Here is a 17,523-nt window from a genome sequence, read left to right on the forward strand (position 1 = left end):
ATATAAATGGTCCGTTATTGGACATTATAAATTTTCCAGCTAGCTCATTCTTGGTTGCCAGCATTTCGCCCTCGTGTGCTAGGGTGGGCTCATCAGTTGGTACCTAGCACACCTACCAATACGCTGGCTAGTGCATACCGTGGAGGCCACTGCGTAGGCTAACTGGAGCCACCGGCAGTGCCAATGCACTAAGAAACTCTGTCTCATCACTAAAAATTGATGCCTGCTTGGCCATCAGATGATATAGATGATATAGATGTTGATTATAAATTTATAATGTCCAATAACGGACCATTTATATTGGTATTATAAATTTGCTCATTCACGACAAATATTTCAGATTCCCTATGGGAATCAACATCTATATCATCTGATGGCCAAGCAGGCATCAATTTTTAGTGATGAGACAAAGTCTCTTAGTGCATTGGCACTGCCGGTGGCTCCAGTTAGCCTACGCAGTGGCCTCCACGGTATGCACTAGCCAGCGTATTGGTAGGTGTGCTAGGTACCAACTGATGAGCCCACCCTAGCACATGAGGGCGAAACACTGGCAACCAAGAATGAGCTAGCTGGAAAATTTATAATGTCCAATAACGGACCATTTATATTGGTATTATAAATTTGCTCATTCAGGACAAAATATTTCAGATTCCCTATGGGAATCTTTTTTTTTTTTTTTTTTTTTTTTTTTTTTTTTGCTAGGGGCTTTACGTCGCACCGACACAGATAGATCTTATGGCGACGATGGGATAGGAAAGGCCTAGGAGTTGGAAGGAAGCGGCCGTGGCCTTAATTAAGGCACAGCCCCAGCATTTGCCTGGTGTGAAAATGGGAAACCACGGAAAACCATTTTCAGGGCTGCCGATAGTGGGATTCGAACCTACTATCTCCCGGATGCAAGCTCACAGCCGCGCGCCTCTACGCGCACGACCAACTCGCCCGGTCCTATGGGAATCAACATCTATATCACATGCTCAGGATGTCGTGCAACATCTCGGCGGTTCGAGCAGTTCCTGGTAGATGTCCTGGCACAATCCACTGCCGCGATCCAGACTGTGGCAAGAATTAAACTTTTGGTCATGTATTAGGATACTGCCGCAAAGGAGAATTTCTAAGGAATACCTACCATCACAGAGTGAAAGCAATCTTAGCCTCTGCACTTAAAATGAAGAATTTATGAAGAAGTACATTCCATCTCTTCCACAGGGAACAACAGAAGAGCAGATATTGTTGCCATCCACCAGCAGACTCGAACAACTGTTATTCTTGATCCAACTATCCAGTTCAAAAGAGACTTATCTCAGGCCAAGGAAGTTGACCAGGAAAAAAAAGAGCATTTATGAACCGTGCATCCCATATCTGAGCGAGAGACATAACATTCACCCAGAAAACTGGTCCGTGATGGGTCTGCTATTTGGAAGCAGAGGCAGTATATCTAAGCATATGTGGGAAATCTTGAAAAAGCTTGATATCCAGCGCACAACTTTGGAAAATATTATAGTGGAGATTTTAAAAGATTCTGTGACATTTTTAAATCATCACTTATACTATTATTAATGATAAATTGTTTAGTGTTTCCTTTCTTTATAATCATTTTAATATTTTTGGTTATGAACATCTAAATTGTAAAAATTCAGGATCCTTGTGGTTATTTACGGTTTGTAAACTGATGACTTTTGAAAAATATATATATTCTTCCCCTGGTACTAACATTAACAACAGATTAGTCAATGGATGTCCCAGGGCTTCTAAGTATGGTAAATCAGACTACTGTGATGTTTTCTTAACTATAAACAAAGCTATTCATTCCACTGGGTATGAGCATTTTCTTGTTTTTTCTTTTGCTATTGGTTTTACGTCGCACTGACACAGACAGGTCTTATAGCAACGATGAGATAGGAAAGGCCTAGGAGTGGGAAGGAAGTGGTCATGGCCTTAATTAAGGAAACCACAGAAAACCAGTGGGAAGGAAGTGGCCATGGCCTTAATTAAGGAAACCACAGAAAACCATCTTCAGGGCTGCTGAAAGTGGGGCTCGAACCCACTATCTCCCGGATGCAAGCTCACAGCTGCGAGCCCCTTACCGCATGGCCAACTCACCCGGTATGAGCATATTAAAAGATCCTTGGATAATACAGAATTGTCTACAAACTTCTGTGAACTGATTGTAAATTTATTGAGGGTGAAATTCAGATTGAAGTGGAAGTCAATAAAACTAAACCAAATTTTGGTTAAGAAAGGCAAATAACCCAATATTTAGAATCAATTTTCTTTAAAATGTTATTATTATTACCATCAATGCGAGTTTCTTATGTTGTAAGGTTGAGGAAAGCAAAGGGAAACTACCTCACTCTTCATTTCCCTAGTACATCACTTCAGTGATACCTAGGCCATCTATGACAGCTGATGGCAGACCTGTTGAGGATCCAACTAGCCTTAGGGCTGAGGACTGAACACTCGATTCCCGGCCAGGCCAGGAATTTTTCTCTCGACCTGAGGGCTGGTTTGAGGTCTACTCAGCCGATGTGATTAGAATTGAGGAGCTATCTGACGGTGAGATGGCGGCCCCAGTCTCGAAAGTCCAGAATAATGGCCGAGAGGATGCGTTGTGCTGACCACACGACCCCTCGTAATCTGCAGGTCTTCGGGCTGAGCAGGCCAAGGCCTTTTCAAAGGCGTTAAGTGTCGTGCGGGGGGGGGGGAGGGCAGGGGAGGGGAAGATATTGAGACAGAAAGTGAAAAAAGTTTTCCTTTTCCTGAAAATGAACATTACTGACAACTACAATATCAACATTAAACCATTTTTAATTCTTTATATCAGTTGTTTATTCTATGTAGTCGACACGTGGAAAGTTTCTTGCCGCCGTTATTTTCCATACATCAATAGATATACACAAATTTTTAAATGCACATATTTTCAGTAAAAATGACCTGATACTTTAGAGTAGTAGAGTGGAGGCGGAGCGCTGGCTTCTTCCGGCTAATGGTGAACGGTCAATCAAATCAGCTCCTGGCTCTAAGAGGGTTAAGTATGTACAACCCATAGCCTCGCAGTGTTTGAGCAATTTTCTGTATAATGTAGTGTGCGGTAGTTCATTTTTTTCCAACCAATACATTGATCTTAGGGCTCTGAGAAAAGCATCTCTGTAAACTGTTTAAAATAGAAACTGATTTTTTTACTTGCACAAATTCAGTTTCTTTGAATGCACGTCTTTCACTTACGTTTGAACCAGAATTGCTTTGTTCATGGTCAACTAAACTCTCCTTTCAAAGTCTTGCACACGGTATAGTCACCCAAGTCACTTCCTTCTTTGTCGTTTTCTTCAATGAACATTTCAAACATGTGGAACATAACATACGATTTTCTTTCACGACTAACCACATAAACTGATGTAACCAGTCATTGCTGATGCTCGATAAGCGGTGTTTAGAAGAGTGTTTCACTTGTGGTTTTCATTTTGAATACTTTCCACTTCACCAGATGAGCTGGCCTCAGCAATGTCTTTTTCGAAAATCTCATCTGGTTTTGAATGATTACTTTTACTAGGTTCTTTCTTAAAGAAACTTAGAAGAGTAGATGTTTGACCAGATTTCCTGCTCATTTTGAGAACATAAAATTTGGCATCAAGAAAACAAAGAAATGAACCAGGCAGTTCAATTTAGATCATTCCTGCCAGAAATTGAAAATAATACCAATATTCGTGATGAATTAGAAAGTAAAGCACAAGTGGAAAACCCTTACATTAACAATAGTTAAAATGTGATTAAATCAGAACTATAAGTCAACTGAAGTCCATTGTTAGCAGTAGTAAATGTTAAAGAAACTAAAAGAACACCGAACAAACAGATTTGCTTTAAAAACAAGAAAGTTGGTGACACTGAACACTAATACATACTCTATTGATTCCTGCGTTTCATATTCAATTGTAGATCGATATTTTCCGTCAAAATGGCTGCCGGAGCAAATACCTAATACCAAATAGTGCATTAAAGTATTTGGTAATACCAAATATTTATTAAAACATTGTGATGAGCTAGCGATAGAGAGTCGAGAAAGTCTCAAGTCGAGTCCTATGCCTGGAAATGGACACTGCTCCGGAATCGAGTCCATGGGAATACTGTTGGTATCTCTGACCATTCGTAAAGTTAATTGTAACAACGAAACTAGCGGGAATGAAATTGTGATATAACGAAGGAAGTGTGTTTAAAATAGCGCTTATTGACTCCAAGACAATGATATGGTTCAATATATGTGAAGTACATATATTTCAAATCAAGAATAAAATAATGAACACAACCCCAAACTCGGTTATATCTTAATTTACAATAATCTCATTAAACATTAGTGTGGTAATCGCCTTACCACTTCATGAAATTAAATACTGAAGGACCAGATGTCAGTAATATCTATGTAGCTGCTAGTGATATTGTTGCCCAGCTGAGTGGTTCAGATGGTTGAGGAGCTGGTCTTCTGACCCCAACTTGGCAGGTTCAATCCTGACTCAGTCTGGTAGTATTTGAAGGTGCTCAAATACATCAACCTCGGTAGATTTACTAGCACGTAAAAGAACTCCTGCGGGACACAATTCCATCACCTAGATGTCTCGTAAAACCGTCCAAAGTAATTAGTAGGACGTAAAGACAACATTATTATTAGTAGTATAACACTACTAATAACTTCACCAAGTTGAGTGGGAGGATGCTGGTACCAAGCATCATACTGGGATGAATGACTTAATAATGCTGCTGCAACAGGCAATCCTCTCCAATTGTTTCATAAATGTATTTCTATATTGAGAGAATGTAGTTAGAATTTTGTGTTTTAGAATGCTACTAATATATCGCAATCACTATCTCATTCTCATAATATTACACGGTGTGTTTCTTCCATTTTTATTGCATGGAATTTGTTATAATCATTATTAATTCAAGTATTAAGAGAGAATTTTGAACTTCTAGTGTTCTACTGCTCATTTATAATAGTGTATCATCGGGCTTGTCACTCCATTGATGTGGAGTGCCGTGCAGGTTTGTGAATTCATACGGAATCGAGCCGAGTGCTCACATGCGATTCCACGCTGATTCAAGAGCCGCTAAGTGATAGTCAAGTAAAACAAACTCCAATGTAGTTATGCTGACAATAATGAATATTTATCATTTAAATAAACAGCATCACAGTATTTATATTTTAATTCCAAACAACCAACGACTCAAATATGTGTTCATATTATGTAACTAGCACATATCTAGGTTACGTTAGCTGTGCGGTCTGTAGAAACAGCCGATTAGAAAGGTTCTAGGGAGAACATTGCATGTGCTTTCACAAACAAATTAAAGCAAAGCAAAACAAAAAAAATAAATCTTTAATACACAGAAAAATTAAATCTTCAGCTATGCCATAATTTTACCAAATTTAGCCATGCAATAATTTAGGAAGTCTCAATTGCATACTCACAGTCTTTTTTTTTTTTCCAATATGATATATGAAGTTACATACAATCGCTTTTCTAAACTGCTAAACATTCATGCAATACTTGGATCAGCAAAAAAAATTGAGTTTATGTACTTGTAAAATTTTCTATCAGCTGAGCAACATTTTGGAAATGCTAGAATGAGAGATGCAAAGATGTAGGATATACCTATTACAGCCATTCTTCTCAATTACCTGGTGTCTGCAAAATTGTTGTAAGTCAAGAAAGCACATTTGTTGGAACAGCAAAAATTAACTGCCATTCTTAAAACAAGGTTACCAAGAGTTTGATATGGTAACACTAGAAACTTACAATTTTATACTCCATCTCAGAGCTGGAAGATAAGGTCTATCACCATACACAGTGCCACTTAGTTCTCTGTGAAGAAACTTCATTTTGTTTGAAAGTTCTGAAACAAATTTTAAGCAATCATCAGCGTATCTGACAAAAGTTAATATAATATAATATAATATAATATAATATAATATAATATAATATAATATAATATAATATAATATAATATAATATAATATAATATAATATAATATAATATAATATAATATAATATAATATAATATAATATATAATGGTAAACTACAATTGTAGATAACTCTGTAAGAAATAGAAAATTCATTCAGTTGGAGTACAAAATCGGATTAAATCATCATGCAAATATTAAGTGATAGGTTCTTAGTTTTTACACAGATTTCAGAAATCACAACTGATTTCATCTTTTACAGTCTTTACAGCCCTGGATAATTTCTTAACATAAGGGAGATGGCAGTTTTGATGCATGAAATGGAACCTTAAAACTATTCTAGATCAAGCATCTGATGACGAGGTTATCAATTCATTTTTAAAAACCTGCATAAATATAAATTTGGTTATTATGCTATTTTAGCCATTTTACGGCATTTTGAGAAAGACAACCAGACTTATTCAAGGTAGATAAATAGAGTTAAGTCATATCATTGAGCCTCCATGGCTCAGGCGGCAGTGCGCCACCCTCTCACCACTTAATTCTGTGGTTCAAATCCCAGTCACTCCATGTGAGATTTGTGCTGGACAAAGTGGAAGCAGGATAGGTTTTCTCCGGCTACTCCGGTTTTCCCTGTCACCTTTCATTCCAACAACACTAATATCATTTGATTTCATCTGTCAGTCATTAATCATTGCCCCACAGGAGTGTGACAGGTTCGGCAGCCGACATAACTTCTATCCTTGAGGCTAGATGGATGCTCCATTCCATCCCTGACCCCTTTGAATGACTGGAAACAGGCTGTGGATTTTCATTTTTCATATAATAATGACCACTTTTCCATTTCATGTCAGCAGAACATAGCCCACGAAGTCCCTCACATGTCGCGAGTTGCTGTGGAAGACACAAGTGTGTGACAGGCTATCTTCACATAATACTCTTGGTGTCAACGGAAAAAGGAGATGATTTATCTGAGGTGCAAAACAAAACCATGATGATTGTTTAAAGGGGCCTAACATCTAGGTTATCAGCTCCTAATGGTAAAAGATTAGAAGAAATGTAATGACAAAACTTCAAAATTCATCCACTGAGCAGAAGTCAAAACATGATGATGAGTGAATGAATGAATTCAAAATAACCAGTGGATCCCAACTCACAATATTGAAAGATAAAATAATTCCAAATCCATCCAAAAACTATAATTCAAAAAGAAGATGAAGAACAATGATTATGAACTTAGCAATCAGTAGATCCGACCTGAAATCCCCCACCTTAAAGTCAAAGAAATATTAATGTTTATTTAATCCACCTATTCAATACATAAAAGTGGTTTTAATTAAGAATTAAAATCTGTGAATAAAATTATAGGGACATGTTTTGCCCTTTATTTAAGGGCATCTTCAGCCTTAATCTCAATCTGAAAGATGATAAATCTGATCCTGATTGTTCTTAATTGTGGTTGATTTAAAAAAAAAAAATTACAAATGAATGTGAGGATGATGTAGGAAATATGCTTCAAAAGGTGAGCGAGATGGTTGACACTAGTTAAGATATTCTTAAAAAAGTTTTACAAACAAATAGTCGTAATTTATACACTTTTTTTTAAATGTCCTTGTCTAAAAATGTTTGGTAACAAGTTGCATATTGGTAGTTTTATAAGAACGCAAATTGCTACGTTGAATCTTGTAAAACCGCGCCCTGAGTTGGTTGAGGGCGTTAGAGAAAAGTTTGGATCCTAAACAGTTTAAACATCAGAATAATGATGAAGAATGTTGCTGATTACTCCAAGTGGAGTTTAAATACATTTTAAACAGTTTGATCTTAGAGACATGATGAAGAAGAGTATTTCTGAATACTTCAAGTGGGGTTTATAATAATATATAAAGTGGTTAGATTGTTGTAAATCTCGTGTGAAGAGATAAATCTGTAATCTTCTTAAAGCACGAGTGAAGAAGAGTGCCCAATGGTAAGCAGCTGTGTTAAATATTAGCTGGAAGGAGCGACTGTAACTTCTTGTATAGAGTCGAAAGGGAAATTTGGTTTAAAGTCTGTAACAATAGGAGACTTACGTATTAAGGAATGAATTTGAAGGGAAGGAAAGTTCAAAGAAAAACCGATGTGTGTAACTTCACTTACCACTTTATTAATGTTAAATTGGTTAACGTAAAGTTGAGTTGGAGAGAAAACGTTGTAATTTCACTTATTTTCAATTGTAATAGTGTTAAATAAATGCTATGGTAGCGTTGAAATGACTGATACTTGTGTTACTGGTGTTACAACGATGTGAGATTAAAGGAGGAGAGGGTCTAAGCGGGGTGCCAAGTTTATATGCTATTTGCCGCGGCGGGCAGCGAGAAATGAGTTCAGTTCTCAGAACAAAAACAAAGAGAAACGCTACTGACTGCTTCAAGTGGAGTTCAAATAAATATTAGAGCCAGCCTGTAGTCAATCCTTTATGAAGAGATAATTCTGTCGCCATCTTAAACTACGTTGCAGGAGTGAGGGAATAGCCTGACAGTAAGCAGCCATACGGTTCTTTCCGAGAGGAAATAAAGGTATAGTGCAAGAAGTGTGCACAGTAGTCACAAAATAGCAGACAAAAACAGCAATTACCCCTGGTGGCAGAGATAAACATTCCTTGAAATGTCACTCGAATTTCAGTGACAAAACACTATCGAAATAGAAATCAAAGTATATCATTCGAAAGCTAAAAAAGAAAAAAAAGAAAGAAAGAAAGAAAGAAAGAAAGAAAGAAAGAAAGAAAGCTTTGATCGTAACTCAAATGGTTTGGCTATCTGGTCCATAGAGATGCTGAAAGCTAAATGGGTGGTCTGTATAAAAATGAGCAAACTCTCTTTACTAGCGAATACAGAGCAGAAACTCGCAATGAGGTGAATAAAACCTGCCAGTCGGTAGCAGTCACACAGCAGATCAGTGCCCTTGAGCATACACTTCAGTCCCTCGAGTAGCAGAGTAGGCGCTCCAGATTTCTGGTGAAAAAAGATAAAGCAGGTAACTCATTCCAGGAAGCGCTTGCTCGAGTTTCTTTGAGTTAATTCAGTAGGCGACTCCAAGTGATAGAGTCAAGTTAAATAACATGACAAAGTTTATGACGGTGGTTAATAAGAAAATAAAATTATATAAACTTTGCAGAGAATCATCTCAACTTGATTACGAAGTATTATATAAGTCCAGTAAGGAACATATTGAATGGTTAGCGGGACATTTCCTTGGGCACTCCGAAGAAACAAGAGGGGGTGCAGTAACAAATGAAGAAAAAATTAGAATCTTCTTGCGTTATGTTGGTGACCCTGGGTTTCAGAGTGGAGTTTGTAAAGTCATCAATGAAAGTCGGAGAACAGTGTCAAAAAATTTCGTACATTTTGACATCAATAGAAATGAAAGATTATTGGATAAATTTTCCAACAAAAATGTTGCTCAGATGCAGGAAGCACAGGTTAAGTGGCAAGAATGTTTTACCTTCCCTTATGCTATCGGAGCTGTGGAATGTGTTCATGAACCAATAAGAAGCCACACATACATTAGGATGAGTGCACTTACAGAAAAGACGTCTCTAACATTAAAGTACAGGCCACTTGTAATAGAAAGGACGAGTTCACCAGTGTAGATGTATCATGGCTTGGCTCTGTCCACAACTCCCGGATTTGGGAAAACTTTTATATTTGCAGAGTTATGACGTGCCTGTTGAAAGTCGAAGGGATGGCAACTCCTGCATATCTTGCTCCTTAGAAAATACATTCAACTGTTAATATACCATTTTCTTCAAAATGAACATTCATTATTTACATAATACCATTTTTCTCAGTTTATTTATGTCAATTTTCAAGCTATGATTTCCTGCCTTTCAGGTGGCAGATGGTGGATTATCACCCCCTGGATTAGATTCGTCAGTAGAGGCACCTGTTAGTGGTGATTTCTTTTTGCCTAATTTTGTCATTTAGAAAAGTTGTTTTGGCATCTTTCTTCACTATTTTCATTTAATTTCGTCAATAATTTTGCTTATACTTTTTTTCACATTTCAGTAATAAAACTTAAACTGAATGGTAGTTATTTTCAATAAAACATATTTTATTTTGACATATGTACAAGAAACATGAGATTTATACTTGTGTTGAAAACACATATTGCCTGTATCAAAGCAAGAACGTTTGGAAAAAAGTTCTCACTTTAACAAGACGTAGGGCCTAGTCTACGTACATAATATACACATCAATCTGAAAAAGAAAGTGATAGGACGTTCTCTTGTCAGGCGGCATAGTACATTACGCTGCAAATGACCCCTCACATTACTGACGGAGATCCATAAAGCCTTCACTGTAGCTTCCACAAAATGCCCATTTATTCTGACTTCAAGGAAAGAAGAATGGCTATCACATCAATATTTTTACCTGCTCTACACGAACACCCAACTAGTTCTCTAAACACTGTGTATGGTTGAAGATATTCTGATACTGAAGGTTCTTGCAGAATGGGAATTTGCTTTATTTTCTTAATCACCTTTCATTATGCTTCTTGGATCAAAGAGTGATTCCGCATAATGTCGTCAGTTATGTTGTGATTTTACTTAATGGTTTTGAGTTCTGAGCCAAATTTGTAAAATTTTGCAATTTCACGCTTTGCGAAAAACATGTACCTCTATTCATCAGTCATTTCTCAAATTATTTTAACTATATGGGTTTGTTTCCAGTATGATTTAAATCTACTTTAAATTTCAGTCGTGTTTTCATGTTGTGCAATTATATATATATATATATTTTTTAAGCAAAAGTTGCTGGACTGAAATATTTAAATTAAATTTTGCAAGTAGTTCACAACGAACTGCATTTATTGCTCTTGTTTCCTTGTGCTCCGTATCCAGTAACTGAGACTTCAGAAACAGAATTGGATGTACCTGTAAGATGTAGATAAAAGCAGACTGGAATTCCACACTGCCTTCTGCCATCTTGAGCACTGAACTATCCAGAATTTACCAAAATGTCATAGGTATGGTACGTGCACGACGTTGATCAGACACTTGAGTTTACGCTATGCTTGCACTCTACATTTTTATTCACCGCAAATGTGGAGTGGAAGTTCTTCGGCAGTGAGACACTCAGCAAGCACACGCTCATACACTTAGACTCACTTTTATTCACTCCACCCAATGTGAGTTTGACACTAGACATGAGAGAACCACAAGAGAGGGACATCCACGAGTGCTGTGGGATAAGATGGCCTGTGAAGTTGCAAAACACTGACAATATCCGAATTTACAAAAATTAAGAGAATTCTGTTACACAGTTTCACAAGTGTAGCAAGCTGAACCGCAAACCCTTATTATCAGCCATGAACATACAGAAAATTCCGTTATCCTGTGCAATAAAAAAGATGTTACTTCAGTCATAAAGTTGAGAAAATAATGTAATACAAGAGACAGGTCCTTTCAAAATGGCAACTGGGGACTGGAACTCAAATAATGAAAGCCTTATCATAGAGTACTCAAGACTTGATACACTAACCTCATTGTAAACTGAAATAACACATAGCAAACAATAGCACAGGTAGCACATAACCACCGTACGTCCACAATTAAACTTACGATGTTCAGTATGACACACAGTATGGGCTGTAATGATCATAGGAGTCTGAAATTTCGTAGACATGCTAACTAAGCAATGCACTCATGAATTACGCAACAAAAAATAATTAGTTCCAAGTCTTGCTACTAGGCAGGAAAGATCAAACACATGATAACAGTGGTTCTGGCGCATTAATTAGGACTTACGGTTACAAACACAGTTGAATATGGCTTCCCAACTCAGCAACATGTTGCACCCATAACACAGCATGGTCAACAAGTGCCCGCAGCTTATCGGGTGAAATCAGAGCAGCATGTTGTTGTACGCTATCCTTTAGATCAGGCAGAGACCAGATATGTCCCTGATACACACGATCCTTCAAATAGCACCACAACCAGAAGCCACATGGATTTAGGTTGGGGGATCTTGAAGGCCACATATCTGGAAAATACCTACAGATAATTCGGTCATTACTGAAGGCTTTTCACAGCAAATCTTTCACCCAGCAAGCAACATATGGTGTTGTTCCATCTTGCAAGAAAATAACAGTGTGGTCACAATTGCTAAGCTTCACAAGAAAGTCCCTACAATGTTCAAATGTCGCTGTACACCTAACAGGCCCACAAGTGGTCATCTGTCAAAGAAAATTGGACCAAGAATGAAGGAGCTTGTAAAACCACCCCAAAAGGTCATGTAAGCGAATGGTTGTTCCTGCACAATGTGTGGAGAATCGAACCCAAAAGCAACAGATCCATACACCCCCTACACCCTATAGAGTAAAATGCTCCTCGTCAGTACACAGAATATTCTCCAGCCACATGTTGTCCACTTCAATGTGCACCAAAAACTGAAAGGCAAAGTCATAACATTGTAGAACATCTTGGAATTTCAATCTGTGAAGAATTTGAAGTTTGTACAGATACCACTGTAAAATGCACCACAAAGTCTTGTGAATTGTTGACCAAGAGAGTGATGATTCACATGACATAGACAGAGCACTAGTTCCAGAATTGGAGGCATGTACTGCACGGTCAGTTACAGGTACAGCAATTTTGTCAACTTCATCCATGTGAACGGGCTGCCGTCCTCGCCCTGTTGCGATGCCTAATTCACCTGTTTCCTCAGATTTCTTAATAATGTTCTTTAGCCAATTAACTGATATGGGACCTCTTCTCAGCTGGTTTTGTCAGAGATATTCTCACTTAACATTGCTATTGCTGCCATTCTGGTAAAACAACATCCGCAGTACACGGTCTCTCTTCCCAATGGTCACTACATTTCAAACTTTCTTAAGTTTCAATGAACATTCACTACACAAAAGGAATCAACATTCATCACCAAGCAACAACCAAGGAAGTGAGACAACGTAATTCCACCGGAAGAACATTCTGATGTCAAGAGTTACGGAATATTGCATGTTTTGACGTGCTTACAGCACCATATTTTCACCTGGTGACAAGACTTTCAGTTTATAATTCTATGGCATAATTTGAAAGTGCATTGCTTAGTTAGCATATCTAACAAATTCCATACTCCTATGATCATTACAGCCCGTACTGTGCCACACTAAACACCGTCAGTTTAATTGTGTACACTCAGTATATGGGACTAACGAAATAAGACAGATGCCTCAAACGATTAGTGGTACTGTGTCCGACTCATAATCCCAAGAATGAATGAATGAAAAAAGAAAAGAAAAACAACCAACCATTCCAGGTACAGAAAAAGAAAATACAATCAATACTATATGCAATACATACTGAAGTAACTTTTCATGGGTTCAGGCTTCTTCTCAGGTTCACCTTCAGATTCATCACCCTCAACATGCTTGGCATTAACATGAGCTTGTATTTCTGCTTCATCTGGCACAGCAAAGTCACAGAAAAGGCACTGAAAATTCTGGAAGAAAAAAAAGGTGAAGTTAATCACAGTGTAACATTTTCCACTGTCAAATAAACCTGTACTACAGTATGTGTACATGTTTGTACTCATGTGACAATTTAATGGGATCATTTCTGGGTGCCAAAATTACATATATGAGAAAGAAATCAAGACAAACGACATTTAGGTTCCAACTAATAATTCAAAGATAGTGTTAATACGGCCTTTTAATGTAAGGATGAATTTCAATTCTCTGCAATCATACAGAAATATAAGAGTAAAATCTTGTTAATCCAAACACTGATAAGCTGGACTTCACTTTAAAAAAATATATTCTGAAAATGCAGAGTCCAGAGTTTCAAAAATGCCAGGAAGTCAACAATCATTCTCGTTACTTAGCTTCCAATGGTTCAGTTTGTTCGCCCATTGCTGTAGATACACACAGCAGTCAGTTCCTATTAAGCAACTTTATCTAATGGATCTCATTCTTTTGTAGAGTAATGCATCTTACTGAATTATAATATGTTACACCTTTTTATGAACAGTAAATAACACATAATATAAGCAGTAATAGAAAACCATATCAAACCATAGCGGATGGGTTTCTGTCGAGAGACCAGACTAACGAATGGTTCGTCAAAAGGGGGGTAGCAGCTTTTTGGAAGTTACAAGAGCAAGTCTAGATGATTGACTTCTATGGCCTTGTAATAATACTCAACACGGCTTAGCTGTGTTGATACTGCTACATGGATGAACAAGAGAGGAAGAATGGACAGTCGTGAAGAATGAAGTCTATAGGGATGCTGAAGAAATGATAGGAAGAAAGGAAAGATGACCTAAGAATCAATGGATAACTCAGGAGGTGCTAGACCTGATTGATGAATGACGCTAAGTACAAGAATGCAAAAAATGAAGAGGAAAAAATGGAAGACAGGCGATTAAAGAATGAAGTGGATAGAAAGTGCATGACAGCTAAGGAAGAATGGCTGAAGGAGAAGTGCAAGGATGTTGAAGGTTGTATGGTCCTAGGAAAGGTAGAGGCTGCATACAGGAAAATCAAGGAAACCTTTGGAGAAAGGAAAGCTAGGTGTATGAATATTAAGAGCTCGGATGGAAAACTTCTGGGGGAAGAAGAAGGGGCAGGAAGATGTCAGGAACATACCCAACAGTTGTATCAAGGTAAAGATGTGGATGATACGGTTCTGGAACAAGAAGAGGCTGTTAATGCTGATAAAATGGGGGACCGCACCATTAGTTTAGTATCTCACAGCACTTATTATTTCTGGAATTGAGCCGCTCTTTTTCACTGCAATTGGACTAGCCGAACTAACATTACTTAAGAAAAACAGGTCATCACCTGAGCCTATCCTCAATACTGTTCCAGAAAAACAATGCCACTTTTTACAGTCTGGTCATCCATGATTGGATCAAAAATTAGATGTATGGTTTTTCAGGCGTTTGCTCTATTAACCAGCGTTTCATCTTAGGTCTGACACTAGACTCGTCAGAGTGGGATGTGTCAGACCCTACCCACTGACGCTGGGGTGTATGCAGGTGAACTTATCAGAAGCCTATTTAAGAGGCACAGTCTGATAACTGCATACAGGAGATAAAACTCCACAATGGAATTAATGCCCGCCTAGCAATTCCGAATGGAAATTCTAAGTTCCCATGGAGGGAATTAGATATTTTCCACCAATAGAGCATATAAAAAATCAGATCAAAAATTAGATGTATGGTTTTTCAGGCGTTTGCTCTACTAACCAGCGTTTCGTCTTAGAATTGCACAGGGTAGTATAATCGGTCCGATACTTTTCTTAATATACGTAAATGATTTAGGGAATAATATAACATCAAAAATAAGATTGTATGCAGAGGACATAATTGTTGATAGGGAAATAAATAACACTGAGGATTGTTCAGAATTACAAAGGGACCTTGAGAGTATCCAACATTGGGTTGAAGAGAATAACATGAAGGTTAATGGAGGCAAATCAACTGTTACAACATTTACAAACAGGTGCTTTATAACTGAATTTGAATATACTTTGGATGAGGTAGTTATCCCAAAAGATGGCAAGTGCAAATAGGTGTGAGATTTGAAAGTAATTTGCACTGGAAGGCTCATGTTGATGACATTGTTGGGAAAGCATACAGATCGTTACATGTCATAATGAGGCTACTTAAAGGATGCAACAAAGAATTAAAAGAGAAAAGTTACGTAAGTATGGTTCGTCAATTATTGGAATATGCAAGTGTTTGGGATCCTCACCTAGAATACCTAATAAAAGAAATAGATAGTGTGCAGAGGAAAGCAGCAAAATTTGTAACAGGGGATTTCAGGAGAAAGAGTAGTGTATCAAAAATGTTAAAGAAACTTGGGTGGGAAATTTTAAGTAATAGAAGGGAGAAAACTAGACTTATAGGATTATATAGAGCCTACACAGGAGAAGCAGCATGGGGAGATATCCGTGAGAGGCTTCAGTTGGAAAATAATTATATCGGCGCAGGACTGACCACAAATATAAAATTAGAAGGAATTTTAGCAGAAGCGATTGGGGTAAATTTTCATTCATTGGGAAGGGTGTGAAGGAGTGGAACAGTTTACCAGGGGTAGTGTTTGATCCTTTTCCAAAATCTGTACAGGTATTCAAGACGAGAATAAACAACAACAGAGAAAATAAATGAAATGTTAGAGGGCATTCGACCAGTGCAGGTTAATGTAAATTAAAAATGTGCGTGAATAAATTAATTCCATCCCCTGGTCAAAGGAGTTTGGACAGCCAAAGTAGGGGAATGCCTGTAGGGGTGAAGTACAGTGGGGACTTCGAAGGCCCTGGGACCGCTACGGTAGCTGTGAAGGCCCTTCAGGAACTCTGAAAAGTGGTGGCAAAAGGGGCTCTGGTTAGGACGCAGCAAGTCGTTATGCTACTTAGGTTCCAGAATGGTTAAAAAAATAAATAAGTAAGTAAAGGCAATGTAAATTTTAATCTTATACCAGTTGTATAGTATCATTTGAAGTAATTCCACATACTGTATATCAGTTGACTATATTTGTAAGTAGTACAGGAGATATTATAAGTAGAATTTTGTAAACAATATAAATTTATTAAGGACTAGCTGATGTACCCGTGCTTCGCTACGGGATTCTCAGAAAGACTGACTTTGTGGTTTTCCTAACTGAAATCAACATAAGTCATTACAAAAACGTAAGTATCAATGTAGCGATTAAAAGCAATGCTAACATATAAAATACTCGATCAAATCGAAAGCCGCATGTTTTATCACTTTTAGCGAACAGTGCTGCGGTTAGATTGCGGTGCCAATCTAATAGTCCGAAGTTCCAGAGCTGGAATGACCAGGCCGCAGATTGCCATGAACACTCATCTGCCATAATTCCGCTAAATATGCACACTGTTCATTCCAATCAGCGCCTCAGAGTAGGGATTGAATAGCCCGAATGCTATGATGATCCACTGTGTTACGTACCAGTAGTATCAGAAAATTTATAAACCAGGGGAATGGCATGCTAAAGAAGAAAGTTATCTAACTCCCAACTACTTTCCATCAATATTCAGGCAGGCTGTTCCACTCTGTACGACTGGGCGAGTTGACCGTGTGGTTAGCGGTGCGCAGATGTGAGCTTGCATCCGAGAGATAGTGGATTCGAACCCCATTGTTGGCAGCACTGAAGATGGTATTCCATGGTTTCCCACTTTAACACCAGTCAAATGCTGGGCCTGTACCTTAATTAAGGCCTAAGGCACTCCTAGCCCTTTCCTATCCCATCGTCGCCATAAAACCTATCTATGTCGGTGCGACGTAAATCAAATAAAAATACTCTGTACGCAGCAGTAATCCTATCTACCAGAGATGAGGGGCAACAGAAGACACAAAGCATATCACGACAAACAATGGTCAATGTAATGTTATTGTTGATCAATGTTATGAGCTTTCTATTGACGTAAGAAAAGTTGGATGGCGCAGCCACGCGGTAGAATGTTGAAGCTGCAATATAGTGACTGGTGAGGATTATTTACATGGCGAAGCATTGACGTCGTGATGGAAACAGAAACAAAATTGTCAAATTTGAGGAGATACTGCTCTGTATACG

At 38.0% G+C, this 17,523-nt stretch overlaps 1 protein-coding gene across 1 annotated transcript in view; it reads right to left on the bottom strand.

Annotated features, from left to right (window-relative positions):
- LOC136859080 (uncharacterized) overlaps positions 1-17,523 on the bottom strand; it is a 357,013-nt gene that overhangs the window by 216,641 nt on the left and 122,849 nt on the right. Inside the window, exons 7-8 of the mRNA XM_067138671.2 lie at positions 13,289-13,427; positions 5,784-5,880 (exon numbers count right to left, since the gene is read on the bottom strand). Of these exons, the coding sequence (XP_066994772.2) occupies positions 5,784-5,880; positions 13,289-13,427 (236 nt within the window). The remainder of the gene's footprint in view (positions 1-5,783; positions 5,881-13,288; positions 13,428-17,523) is intronic.

Source organism: Anabrus simplex, chromosome 1 (genome assembly GCF_040414725.1).
Source record: "Anabrus simplex isolate iqAnaSimp1 chromosome 1, ASM4041472v1, whole genome shotgun sequence".
NCBI lineage: Eukaryota > Metazoa > Arthropoda > Insecta > Orthoptera > Tettigoniidae > Anabrus > Anabrus simplex.